At 43.5% G+C, this 14,217-nt stretch overlaps 1 protein-coding gene across 1 annotated transcript; it reads right to left on the bottom strand.

Moving 5' to 3' along the window:
* Positions 1 to 8,423: 8,423 nt before the first annotated feature.
* Positions 8,424 to 9,026, bottom strand: LOC138908567 (uncharacterized). The gene has a single exon (XM_070199243.1). The coding sequence runs from the start codon at positions 9,024 to 9,026 to the stop codon at positions 8,424 to 8,426; it is 603 nt and encodes a 200-aa protein (XP_070055344.1).
* Positions 9,027 to 14,217: the final 5,191 nt, after the last annotated feature.

The following is a 14,217-nucleotide window of genomic DNA, read 5'->3' as shown; positions in this document are numbered from 1 at the left end:
CGTAATTGATCTTATTTGGAGGCATTCGAGTATTATGGCCTGTTATGTGTAGATGGAGCCCAGAAGAATTATGGTAGTTTAGACCACCACTCGAGATTTGTATTTTCTGCAGTTATGGGAATTCAGTCACGTGTGGCAATGGTTCTCCTGAAATGAGTCAAGTGAGAGGCTCATATATGATGAAGTGTGTATTCTATTAGTGGTTCAGGAGTTATGATGAAATTCGTGTACTCTTGCGCATTGGCATGATTAGGTGCAGTGAGTAGCATGGGAACTGGAAGTTGACGATCAAGGTTGCGATTCGGTGTTGACAAGAATGTCACGAGCTCGGATGATCAGGAAAGAATTCAGATGTTTAGAGTGAGCTGGTATTGTCTTTAGCGTCACCTGAGATCGGTGTCCTGTGTAAGAGGCTTGGTGTACTGAATTGCGGCTTCTTGATTTACTTTACAATATTAGTATGGCCGGTTGAGTGGATGTGCAGACTTGTTACCTGGTGCGGAAGGTCGTGGGAGCGTATCCCATAGGAAGATTGTATAAGTGTAGCATGTAGTCACTTGATTGATTTAAGATTGGAACCAAGTATGGAGATTTGGTACTATCGCTAATGTGAGAGTTTAGCCATAAAAGTTGCTCTATTCAGTTGGTTGTCAATTGTGGAAGTTTGTTCCAGATTTGACGGTTGTTCTTATGTGTCATGGGAAAAAAGGTTGTTATGGATCCTTGAAATGTTATTAGCCCAGTGCGGTACGAACAGAATCGACTTGAGGTCTGTGTATGGATCTAAATGTGAATGTGGGCTCTATATCATGCCGGACGTGTTCATTTCAGCATAGCGCTTTTTTCGGAGGGGTCTTCGGGCCTTGGATGTTATTTCTATTTTCGGCCTTTCCGTGTAGTCTCTATTGTGCCATGTGGGTTGTGAGGCGGTTTGATTATTCGCACTCATATTGAGATCCCATATAGTATGTGGTGTTATATGAGCAGGATGGCTCTCGAGATGTAGGTCATTTATTGCACCTTAGTTGTGCTTGAGTTTTATAGCGTACGATGCTACCCGTCTCCCCATGATTTGTATTATGGACTTGGCGTGCTTATGGTTGATATTCGGGCATTTCGTGAGTATAAGCGTTTCTTTATATTATTATGTGTGGATAGGGCGGCGTGGGCATATGGTTGGATCGGGTGGCACGCCGCCACAGATATGTTTTTTGGATCGGATGGCACGCTGCCACGGGTATCATGGTTGGATCGGGTTGCATGCCGCAGCGGTATCATGTGTGGATTGGGTTGCACGCCGCAACAGTATGATATTAAGTACAATGTCCCATATCTATTATTGTGTGTTTTGCCTCTCATTTCCTGAGTAAGGTTCCTAACATCCTTTCGGCTGTTTAATTAGTTACGTGGGTTGAGTAGCTCTTTCCAGAGTTAGTTATTTTTTCCTTATGTATCATATTCGAGTTTGTACCTTGTTGGCATATTGTGGCATCATATGAGACTTTTGGCAATGTCTGAGGTGGCTTATTGCCGGAGCAGCTTGTACTGGGTGAGACGAGATTATTGGACCTGGGATCTGTGCAATCAGATTTATATGAAGCATATTAAAGAGTAAATATTGTTATTCATTCAAGAATGCGGTAATGGTTCGTGTCGGGGGGAGAGACTCCATAAATTGGGATTCGGCATGTGACTATGAGTTCTACACATCTTCTCTGTTATGGCAGTATTGTGAGGGTTAAAGCAAGGCTTAATTGGTCATGAGGTACACTACGGTCTTCGGTCAGTGGAAATTTTAGCTGTTGTGCTTTGGAAAGATTTCCTTGGGCAAATGAGTTACGCGGTGCATGGTAAAATTTCAGAAAGGGTATACGATCGTGTTTGGTGCAGTGTGTAGTGATTGATACGGTGTTCGTATGTTGGAAACAGCCTGGTGGAGAATTTCGGATGTGGGAATTTGGCACTAAGGCTTATTTGACTAAATAAAGGGGAGGATCTCCAGACTGGCTCAAGCTAATGTGCTCAACTGGATTGTGGTAGCACGGTTAGGTGCACGTGGTGCTAAACAATAATTTTGGATGACTCCGGAACAATTCTTAGCACGTTTAAGGACAAACGTATGTTTAAGTGGGAGAGAATGTAACGACCCGACCAGTCGTTTTGAGCTCTAGCATGTCGTTCAGCGGTTTAAGGACCTGAGCAACATCACTCCAGGTATTATAACTTGTACGAGTAGTCGAAATTTAATTTCGGGAAATTTCGGAAGCCTTAAGTTAGAAGAATTGACTAAAGTATGATTTTTGAGTAAACAACCTCGGAATCGGGATTTGAAGGTTCCAACAGGTTCATATGATGATTTTGGACTTGGGCGTATGTACGGAGCTGGTTTTGGATGACCCGGGGGCATTTCGGCGCCTATTATGGAAGTTGGCATTTTCGAAAATTTCATAAATTTAAGCTGGAGTGCATTTCAATGTTATCAATGTCCGTTTGGGATTCTGATCCTGGGAATAGCTCTGTATGGTGATTCTGGTATTGGGAGCGCATCCGGATGTGCATTTGGAGGTCCGTAGGTCGTTTTGAGGTCATTTGGCGAAAGTTGGAATTTGAAGATTTTTGAGAAGTTTGACCGAGAGTGGACTTTTTGATATCAGGGTCGGATTCCGATTCCGGAAGCTGGAGTAGGTCCGTAATGTCGAATGTGATTGGTGTGCGAAATTTGAGGTCAATCAGACGTGATTTGATGGTTTTCGGCATCGAATGTAGAAGTTTGAAGTTCTAAAGTTCATTAAGTTCGAATTGGGGTGCGATTCATGATTTCAATGTTGTTTGATGTGATTTGGAGGCTCGACTAAGTTCGTAATGTGATTTTGGACGTGTTAGTATAATTGATTGAGGTCCCGTGGGGCCTCAGGTGGATTCCGGAGGGTTAACAGATTGAATTTGGCCTTCTAGTGTAACACACCTGCGAGGTTAGGGCCGCAGGTGCGGAGCCGCAGAAGTGGCCATGAGGGTCACATAAGTGGCTTAGGCTTGGGAAGGTTGGGACCGCAGATGCGGTCGAGTTCCGCAGAAGCAGGACCGCATCTGCGCACGTGGAGCCACAGGAGCGAAGGCGCAGAAGAGGATGAGGACTGCAGATGCGGAGTTGAGGGGTATGAAGGAGGACTACAGAAGTGGTAATTTGGCCGCACCTGCGGAACCGCAGAAGCAGTCAAGGGACGGCAGGTGCGAGAGGTCGCTGGGAAGATTATTTTAAAGAGCGAGATTTGGCTCTTCTTCTCTCATTTTCCACTTGGTTGAGGCGATTTTGGAGAGCTTCAAGGAGGGATTTTCATCAAGCAACACAAGATAAGTGATTCCCACCTATTGCAAGTTAAATACATGAATTGTATAAGGATTTAAGCATGGAAATTGGTAGAAATTGTGGAGTTTTTGGTAGAAAACCTAGAAATTTTATTTCTGGTTTTTGACCACGAAATTGGACGTGGAACTTGGAATAAATTATATATTTGATTTTGTGGTGATATGTGTAAGGTTTATCTTCGAAAAGTTTTAGAATCCGGTCACGTCGGCCCGAGGGTGATTTTATCGACTTTTCAAGCGGAGTTAAGAATTATTATAAACAGGATTATAATGAGTATTAGAGTATATATTTATGGAATTTCTCATTTATTGACTAGTTTTGGAGCGATGAGCATCAGTGGGATTTGTTGGAAGGGATTTGGAGCCGGTTATGGAACTTCGGAGTGAGGTAAGTCTCCTGTCTAACTCTGTGAGTGGGAAATTACCCCTAGGTGTTGTATATTTATGTGTGCTACTTGTTGTGGGAGCTACGTATGCGCGAGGTGATGAGAGTCCGTACGTAGCTACATTCATGTTATTGTTCGGGTAGGCTTAGGTTCACATCATACTATAGCTATACTATTTGAGCAGTCTCTCGCCTACTAAATTCCTCTGTTTTACATTACTACTTGAGACTAGACTTGCTATTATAGAGACTTCACGAGTTCATGACTTGTCACCAAATAATTTTACTCCTCTGAAATGCTTCCGTGATATATATATATATATGGATCATTGAAAGTTTTTGTAAAATAAATTACAACTCACACGTTTAATCATGAGTGGGGTCAAGGACCCGTAAAAGCTTCTTATTCTAATGGGATCGGGTCGTTCGCCTCGACAGGATTTATGTACCATACTCTCATGGGAGCGGGTCGTTCACCTCTGCAGTTTAATAGATGTATTTATGGTTTGCGTCGTTCGACCCTCGGCAATGCATAGTTTAAATTTTATGTTGGATCGGGCCATACACCTCGGCATTTCCTATATCATTTCCTCATGGAATCGTGCGTAATATTTGGCAAGAAGCCAGAGTATCAGTCAGGTTTCCCGATTTGGGTTATGAAAATCTATCTGATGAGATCCACTATATTCATATATATGCTCCGGTTAAGGAGAGAATTTTTAATGGAGTGCTTGAGTTCCTCGTAAAGAGGGGTATTTGTACCACATGATCTATACTTGTTTACCTTATTTATTTACGCTGCCTCATATTTACTTATCTCTTTACTATATATGATATTATTGGACAACTAGTAAGTGTCGATGTCGACCCCCGTCACTACTCCTCCGGGGACTTACGTGAGCTGTATTCCATATTACGACCCGCATCCGACAGAGTCTCCTTCAAAGTATTTATATTTTTCATGTCCAATTTGTATTCCTGACCGATGCTGTATTTTATTTTACGTTCCTAGTTGATGTTCATGCACTTGTGACACCTGGTTTTGGGGTGATTAGGGGTTCCAATTTGGCTTGCCTAACAGCGGGTTCCGGCGCCATCACGACCTCTAATGGATTTTGGGACATGACAGAATTATATTCAAAATATTTATTTAGAAAGATTTTTATTCAAAGAGACTTATTTGAAATAATTATATTTGAAAGATATTTATTTGAAGGGAGTATATTCGAAATATATTTATTGGAGAGTATTATATCCTGAAGATTTTTATTTGAGAAGCATATAGGCGAAAGATTTATATTTGAAAATTTTGATTTAATTGGGTGTACTTGTATTTATTATTTGTTGAGCAATATTAATGGTGTTCTTGTTGCCCTGCTATTCATATCACTGGTTGATTAGTGTTACCATTCTTGTTATTGTTTCCTATTATTTTGTATACTATATTGCACATGTTATTAGACTAGTGAGTGTCTTGACTGTACCTCGTCACTACTCCACTGAGATTAGTCTTGATACTTACTGGGTACCGACTGTGGTGTACTCATACTACATTTTTGTGCATTTTTGTGCACAGCCAGGTATTGGAGCTATCGGACTCGGACAGAGTTAAAGTGTGATCACAAGGATTCAAGGTAGAGTTGTTTGATCGTCGCAATTCCCTTGGAGTCTTTCCATTTTATTGTACTGTTAATTATTATTCAAACAGTATTGAGTATTCAATCTTTGAGATCATTTCATGTATTCGGTTAGAGTTCGTGATTCAGTTGTCATGACCCAAAATCCCTCCGTATAACATCGTGACGGCACCTAGTCTCTACGACTAGGTAAGCCTAACAAATTTCGAAAAAAAAAAAAAAACGAAAGTAAAACTTGGCAACTAACAGCAGTGGATAACTGAGTAACTAGTAACAATGCCACTCGGCATGTACAATAACCAATACTCTATAAATACACAGTCTTCCCAAAACCTGTAACATCGTAAGTCACAAGCTACAGAAGGAAACTAGAATCTCTATACACCAAAGTCTAATAAAAGAAATACGGAAGGTAAATGACATAGGAGAGAATAGAGGGGGACTCCGAGGTCTGCAGATGCGGCAGATATACCTTGAAGTCTCCGTACAGTAGCAAGCACTCTCAGCTAGTAGCGGGGCTGATAAGAAGTACCTGGATCTGCACACAAAACATGTGCAGAAGAGTAGCATGAGTACACCACAACGATATCCAGTAAGTGCCAAGCCTAACCTCGGTAGAGTAGTGACAAGGTTAGGTCCGGGCCTTACTAGGATATAATAATAAGACATATGCTATAATAAAAATGAAGTAAAACGGAGAAGATAACAACAAATATACACAAAGCAATAACAATACCACAGAATGATATAACAACAATGAGCGCTCCCGAGATACCGTCTCTTAATCCCAAAAGTAAATATATAGGGAGAACTCCCGAGGTACCCCTTGTAGTCTCAAAATTAAATATGTAGGGAGAACTCCCGAGGAACCGCCTCGTAGTCTCAAAAGTAAATGTGCAGGGAGAACTCCCGAGCAACCGCCTCGTAGTATCAAAAGTAAATGTGCAGGGAGAACTCCCGAGGAACCACCTTATAGTCTCAAAAGTAAACACACATCTCAATCTGATAAATACAACAGTTAACAGCAAGATTTCTACAGTTATACTGAAAAAGAACAAGAAAAAGCAGGAAATCAACTAGGCATGCTTCACAGAGTTCAAATGAGTAGTTAAAGCACGTAGACATGCGATATTAGACTAAGCAGGATAACTACACATATTGAAATAGCTCAATTAAGAATGAAAACAAACTAATACTCATTTAAACGGTATAACTCAAATTTAAGGAAAAACATGTTGCTACTCAGTAAAATAAATCGGGTTTTACAACAAATAGCCTGTGTACGTACTCGTCATATCACGTCCATGGATCTCACATATCACAACAGTACCAAATCCTAAGGGGATTTCCCCCACACAAGGTTAGGCAAGCCACTTACCTCGAACCAAGCTCAATCAATTAGTAAGAATGCCCTTTCCTCGATTATCCGACTCCGAAGGGCCCAAATCTAGCCAAAAACAATTACATATCATAAATACAACTATAATAGACTAATCTAATTAATGAAATCAAGACTTTAACAAAACATTCTGAAATTCGTCCTAAAAAGTTGACCCGGGCCCACGTCTCGGAATCGAGTAAAAGTCATAAAATATGAGCACACATTTGCTCACGAGTCTAACCATATCAAATTTACTACAATCCGACACCAAATGGCCTTTCAAATCCCCAAAATTCACTTTCCAAATCCCTAGCCTCAAACCCCTAAATTTCACCTCAAAAACACACCAACTAGGTGGGAAATCAGTGGGGAAACATCATTATTGAAGAAAAATGAATACAAGAAGCTTACCTTAGTAATATATTCAAAAACCCTCTCTAAAACCTCCAAGGTCCGAGCTCAAAATGATGAAAATGGCCAGAAATCTCGAAGTCTCGCTTAAGTAGGTTCTGCCCAGTGATTTCGCATCTGCGGACCACCAGTCGCACCTGTGACGCCGCACCTGCGGAATTTCCCTCGTAGGTGTGGAAATGACTTAAGTGTATAGGGTCCGCATCTGCGAGCAAGTGTCCGCACTTGCGCGCCCCCTCCTGTGGATATCTTTCACTTCTGTGATCCTCACGCTCCAGGCCCCGTCCGCTTCTGCGCTCCACCTTACGGAGATGCGGCTCAGCTTCTATGGGCCAATCTCGCACCTGCGCCCACAGACCAAGCTTGACCAAATCGCACCTGCGCTCCTCCTTCCGCTCGTGCGAGTCCGCACTTGCGGTCTCCCCACCGCAGGTGCGAAACACCAGAAGACCAGAAAACTTCAGCAATTGCCTAAGTCCAAATTCAATCCGTTAAGTATCTGAAACACACCCGAGGCCCCAGGGACCTCATCCAAACATACCAACCAGTCCTAAGACACCATACGAACTTAGTCGAGCCCTCGAATCACATCAAACAACGCTAAAAACACGAATCACCCTCTGATTCAAACTTAATGAACTTGAAACTTCAAATGCCTACAACTAATGCCGAAACCTATAAAACCACGTTTGATTGACCCCAAAATTTGAACACAAGTCAAATTCAACATTACGGACCTACTCCAACTTCCGAAGTCGGAATACGACCCCGATATCAAAAAGTCCACTTCCGATCAAAATCTCCAAAAATTCGACTTTCGCCAATTCAAGCCTAAATCAACTACAGACCTCCTATTCATAGTCCTGACACGCTCCTAAGTCAAAAATAACCCAACGAAGCTAACAAAACTGATAAAACTCCAATCCGGAGTCATCTTTATACAGTTCCAACTACGGTCAAAATCCTAAGACTTAAGCTTCCGTTTTAGGGATTAAGTGTCCCAATTCACTCCAAAACCACAACAAAACCTCCTAGAAAGTCACATAAGTAGAAAGAGATGTAGGGAAAGCAGTAAATAGGGGATCAGGGATAATATACTCAAAACGACCGACTGAAGAGTTACATCCTCTCCCTCTTAAAACAATTGTTATTCCTCGAACGAGCATAGAGACATACCTGGAGTGGTGAAAAGACGAGGATAGCGGTTGAGCATAGAGACATACCTGAACGAGCATAGAGACATTTAACAGCTTGTATTTTGAGGCATTGTAATAGGATCACGCTGGAGCACCCTGTGGAGGCGGCGGTGCTGGATATGGAGCCTACTGGGCTGACCCCTCCTGAACTGACCTCTGCCCACATCTGGGGCACCTCTAAACTCCTCGGAGTAATGGACCCTCTTGTACTGCTCCATATGCTCCCTACCCCTCTGGCGATAGCCCTCGATCCTCCGAGAAATCTCCACTACTAGCTGGTAAGAAGTCCTCATCTCTACCTCACGTGTTATACTAGCCTGAATACCTGAGTGCAACCCCGCAAAAAACCTCTGCACTCTCTCCGCCTTAGTAGGAAGTATCACCAGTGCATGGCGAGACAACTCAGAGAATCTCGCCTCATAATCGGTCACAGACAGCTGACCCTGCTGGAACTGCTCAAACTTAAACCGCAACTCTTCCCTCTGAGAGGGTGGAATATACTTGTCCAAGAATAGGCGTGTGAACTGGTCCCAAGTTATGGGAGGAGAATCTGCTGGTCTACCAAGAAGGTAATAATGCCACCACGTACGTGCTCTACCCTCCAACTGAAAGGTAGTGAAATTCACCCTGTGAGACTCCAATATCCTCATGTTGTGTAGTCTATCCCTACACCTATCAATAAAGTCCTGAGGATCCTCGTGTCGCTCACCCCCAAAGACCGGAGAGTGCAGCCTAGTCCATCTGTCTAAAAGCTTCTGCGGCTCGCCGGCCGTAGCTAGTCTAGGCTCAGGTAAAGCTGTTGCTACTGGCTAGGCTCCGCCCACGGGGAGAGTGCCCGGGGAATGATATACAACTATTTCATGCCCAGGAGCCTGAGCGGTAGGGGTCTGTGCTCCCGCTTCTGCCTGAGAGGTGACGGGGTCCGCTGGAAATAAACCAGCCTGAGTCATAGTATCCATGAACCACAGCATACGACCTATGACCTCCTGAAAGCCCGGTGGTGAGATAAATCTACCAGGGCTGGCTCTGCTGCGGGCACCTCGCCCTGCTCTTCAATGATGGGATCCTCCACTTGATCTGCTGGTGGTATAACCAGGGCGGCTCTGGGACGTCCTTGTCCCCTACCTCGGGCCGGTGGCCTCCCCCAGCCTCTGCCTCGGCCTCTAGCAACGGGGGGAGCAGCTCCTCCCGGGTCTAGAACGTCCGTCATACGTGTTCTCACCATCTGTGAGAGAATGAGAGAAAGGAACTTAGTATACCATCAATTGCACAATAGGAGATGAATAAAGAGTAGTTTCCTAACACCCTATAGCCTCTCAAAGATAAGCACGGACGTCTCTTCATCGATCCGCAAGACTCAATTAGGTCTGCACATAACTTGTGAGACCTACGTGAACCTAGTGCTCTAATACCATGTTATCACGACCCAATTCTGGTTTAGGCCGTGATGGCACCCAACATCGTTGCTAGGCAAGCCGACAGTGAACAACCTAGTGATTTCCATTTTTAATAAGTTTTTCAAACAACTAACTTTCCTTAAATTTAAAGAATTTAACAAATAACGGAATTTAAAGTGAGCAAAACGAAAGCAGCTAAATGAAATCATAATAGTAGAAATACAACCTAAAATCATAAGTCTACTAGTGTGTGCCAAAACCCGGTGTCAGAAGTATATAGGCTACTAGTAGATTATACAAAAGAATTCTAATCTACTGTCTGAAATGGAATAGATAGAACAAATAAACAAAAGAAAGACTCCAGCTGCTGTAGAACGGCTTAGAAGGGCAGCTCACCGTGTAGTCTCGTAGCGGGGATCAAATATGCGCACCAGATTGGTAACCAGATGTACCTGCCTCAGATCCTGCACAATCAAGTGCAGAAGTGTAGCGTGAATACATAAACAACATGTACCCAGTAAGTATCCAGTCTAACCTCGAAGAAGTAGTGACGAGAGGTCGACTTTGACACTTACTATGGGCCAACAATGATATATCAAATTTTATACTAAGCATGGATTTCATGAACAATACTGAAAGCTCAATGTCAAGAAATAGTAAATCCTTCTTTCACAAATATTAAATCCCAAGTTTTGTTTCATTATTTAACAGCTTGTATTTCGAGGCATTTTAACTCATGAATAGTTCCAAAGATTTTCATGCGCATATTATGCCGAGATCGTACGGACCGATCCAACATAATATTTAAACTGTGCACTGTCGAGGGTCAAAAGACACGAATCATAGATGCATCTATCTGCTACCGAGGCGTTCGGCCCGCTCCACAAATAGAAAACATTTCAAATAACACACAAATCCTCATTTATAGCCAAGTGTTCCATTTGCAACTTTAAGTAAATTAATTTAACCTTTTACAACTCTTTTATCAACTTCCAATCTGACTTAAGCAATTAACTCAACAAGTAGGAGTGCAAACATTTCAAGTATATCATGGTATGGGTCCTAGGCTACCCGGACAATAGCATAATTAGTAGCTACATACGGACTCTCATCACCTCGTACGTACGTCGCCCCTACATGTAGGAGCACATATTAGTTATAATTTACATATAGGGTTAATTCCCTCTTACAAGGTTAGAAAAGAGACTAACCTCGTCTCAAGGCCTACTTTCCGATCCAAGATTTGTGCCCAACCCCTCGATTTGGTGCCAAACGACTCGAAACTAGTCAAATGTTATATAAAATAATTAATACATGATTAAACATTCATGCCCTAACTATCAAAGTGATTTCCCAAGCCTATTTGCAAAAATCCTAAAACTCACCCCCCGGCCCACGTGCCTGAATTCAGAAAATATTTGAAGAAAGTTGTTACCCATAACCTTATGAACTGAAATATATAATTTTTACTAAATTCCATAACTAATTTTGTAGTTAAATCTCATTTTATCAAAAACCTAGGTTTTCACTTAAACCCATTATTTATTTCTAATTTACATGTTATTAGCTACCTTAAATCTATGTATGTAACTCAAGATTGGTAGAAATCACTTACCTCCAAGTGCTAGGTAAAATCCCCTCCTTAAGAGCTCTCAAATCTCCCAAGAGTGAAAGAAAAATGTGATAAAAATGGCCTAAGTCCCGTATTAAATTAACCATCACTGCCCAGCGATTTTCGCACTTGCGGTGCCTTGGCCGCATCTGCGATCTCGCACCTGTGGCAAATGCCTCGCAGGTTCGTTTTTCCCTCACCTGGCCTTACTCTGCATCTGCGGACAGAAAGGGTCTGCTTCTGCGAGCCTAGCTGCACCTGCGACCACATCTCTCGCACCTACAGTCATGCAGGTGCGTCCAATCTTCCGCATCTGCGGTTCCTAGGCTGCCCTCGATTTTTCGCTTCCGCGGCTCATGGCTCGCATCTGCGAGCCAGCAACTGTGGCTGGCCAAGCGCAAGTGCGATTATGACAGATCTGGGAGCTTCAGTTGTTGCTCCAAGCTCCCAACTTGGTCCGAGCGTCGTCCGATCGACACTCGGGGCCCCTGGGGCCCCGCCCGAATATACTAGCAAGTTTGAAATCATAAAATGGACTCGCTCGAACTCTCGAAACACCCGAAACAACATTAAAACTAAGAATCGCACCTCAAAACTCATTGAGTCAAACTTATAAACTTCAAGTTCTCGAATTTACTCCAAATACGCCGAAACGTACATAAACTACCCGGATTGACACCAAATTTTGCGTGCAAGTCTTAAATGACATTACAGAACTATTCCCAGTCTCAAAATTCTATTTGGACCTCGATATCACCAAAACCTGCTCCAAACCAAATTTAAAGAACTTCTAAAACCTTCAATGAACCAACCTTCACTATTAGGCGCCAAAATGCTCCCGGGTCATCCAAAACCCGATCCGAACATACGCCCAAGTCAGAAATCATCATACGAACCTATTGGAACCGTCAAGTCCCAATTCCGGGGTCGTTTACTCAAAATATTGACCGAAGTCAAACTTGACCTTTTTAGCCAACCTTAAGGAACCAAGTATTCCGATTTCAACCCGAACCCTTCCAAATCCCGAAATAACCATCCCGCAAGTCATAAAACAGTAAAAGCACGTACGAGAAGTCTTATTTAGGGGAACGGGGTTCTAGAAAGCAAAACAATCGATCGAGTCGTTACATGAAGTGCCCGACAACAAATCAATATCTTTGTCGGGCAGCATGCCCGGAAGATCAGCTGGAAAAACATCCGGAAAGTCCCTCACCACTGGAACTCACTCAACTATAGGGGTATCAATACTGACATCTCTCACATAAGCTAGATACGTGTCACACCCCTTCTCAACCATTCGTTGAGCTTTAAGAAATGAAATAATGTTGTTGGGAGTATACTCTAAGGTACCTCTCCACTTTAATCGCGGTAATCCTGGCATAGCCAGCGTCACGGTCTTAACGCGATAATCAAGAATAGCATAATAGGGCGACAACCAGTCCATGCCTAAGATAACATCAAAGTCTACCATACTGAGCAATAATAAATCGGCTCTGGACTCAAAACCACTAAGAGAAATCAAACACGACCGATACACATGGTACACAACAAGAGAATCTCCCATAGGAGTAGACACATAAATAGGGGAACTCAAAGAATCCCGAGATACACCCAAATACGGGGCAAAATAAAAGGACACATAGAAATAAGTGGAGCCTGGATCAAATAAAACCGATGCATCTCTATGACAGACCGGAACAATACCTGTAATGACAGAGTCGGAAGCAACTTCCTCTACGAGCTAGAAGAGCATAATATTTGGCATGGTCTCCCCCTCTAGGGTGACCTCGATCTCCCCGACCTCCACCTTGAGCTGGCTGAGCAGATGGGGCAGTAGCTAGTGCTAGAGTCATAGATTGAGGACCCGGTGGAGCACGTGATGGCTGAGAAGTCTATGGAGGTGCACCCCTCCTAAGTCTGGGACAATCCCTCACCATATGGCAAGTGTCTCCACACTCAAAACAAGCTCTCAGAGGGCGTGGCTGTTGTGACTGGCTCAGGCCAGGTCTCCTGGACTGGCCGCTAAAAGTACCCCGTGTAGGAGGCACACTAGTTACTGGCAGTGCATAATAAGGCTTCTGGGCCTAGAAGGGATAGGAATACCACTGGCGGCTGGAAGAGCTGAATGAATGGGGAGGCTCCCATAGCCCCTACCATGGCGAACTGCAACTGGGACACGAGTACCACTATAAGTGCCAGACTCTCGAGACCTCTTGGCCTCCCTCTCCTCATTTTCCCGAGCAAGCATACACTCCAATCTCCTGGCAATACTCACAACCTGTTGGTAAGAAATATCCATCTCCAACTCCCGGTCCATGCTAAGCCTGATACTGGGGTGGAGTCCCTCAATAAACCGACGAACCCTCTCTCGAACCGTGGCAACCAAGGCTGGTGCATGTCGGGCCAAATCACTAAAGCAAACTGCATACTCTGACACAGTCATAGCACCCTGGCACAACTGCTCAAACTCCGCGCACCATGCGTCTCTGAGACTCTGAAGGACACACTCTCTCAAAAACATATCCGAGAACTGAGTCCATGTAAGTGAAGCTGCCTCAGTCGGACTACCCAACTCATAAGCACGCCACCACTGATATGTTGCTCCTCTAAGCTGGAATGTAGTAAAAGAAACCCTACATTACTCCGCTACACCCATAGTACGAAGAATACGGTGACAATCCTCCAGAAAAACCAGGGCATCCTCTTATGCCAATCCACTAAAGATAGGAGGGTGGTACTTCTTGTACCTCTCAAGTTTGAGCTGCTCCGCCTCAGAAACTACTGCCCTAACCTCGGGCTGAACTGGAGCTATCGGTTGCATCGGTAAAATTG

Source organism: Nicotiana tomentosiformis, chromosome 3, assembly GCF_000390325.3.
Source record: "Nicotiana tomentosiformis chromosome 3, ASM39032v3, whole genome shotgun sequence".
Taxonomy (NCBI): domain Eukaryota; kingdom Viridiplantae; phylum Streptophyta; class Magnoliopsida; order Solanales; family Solanaceae; genus Nicotiana; species Nicotiana tomentosiformis.
Note: the sequence above shows the minus strand (reverse complement) of the source record. Positions and strands in the feature narration are given on the sequence as shown.

Bases quoted from the DNA above. Each gene is read 5' to 3' on its own strand.
- LOC138908567 (XM_070199243.1), bottom strand. From the start codon at position 9,026: ATGAGGATATTGGAGTCTCACAGGGTGAATTTCACTACCTTTCAGTTG.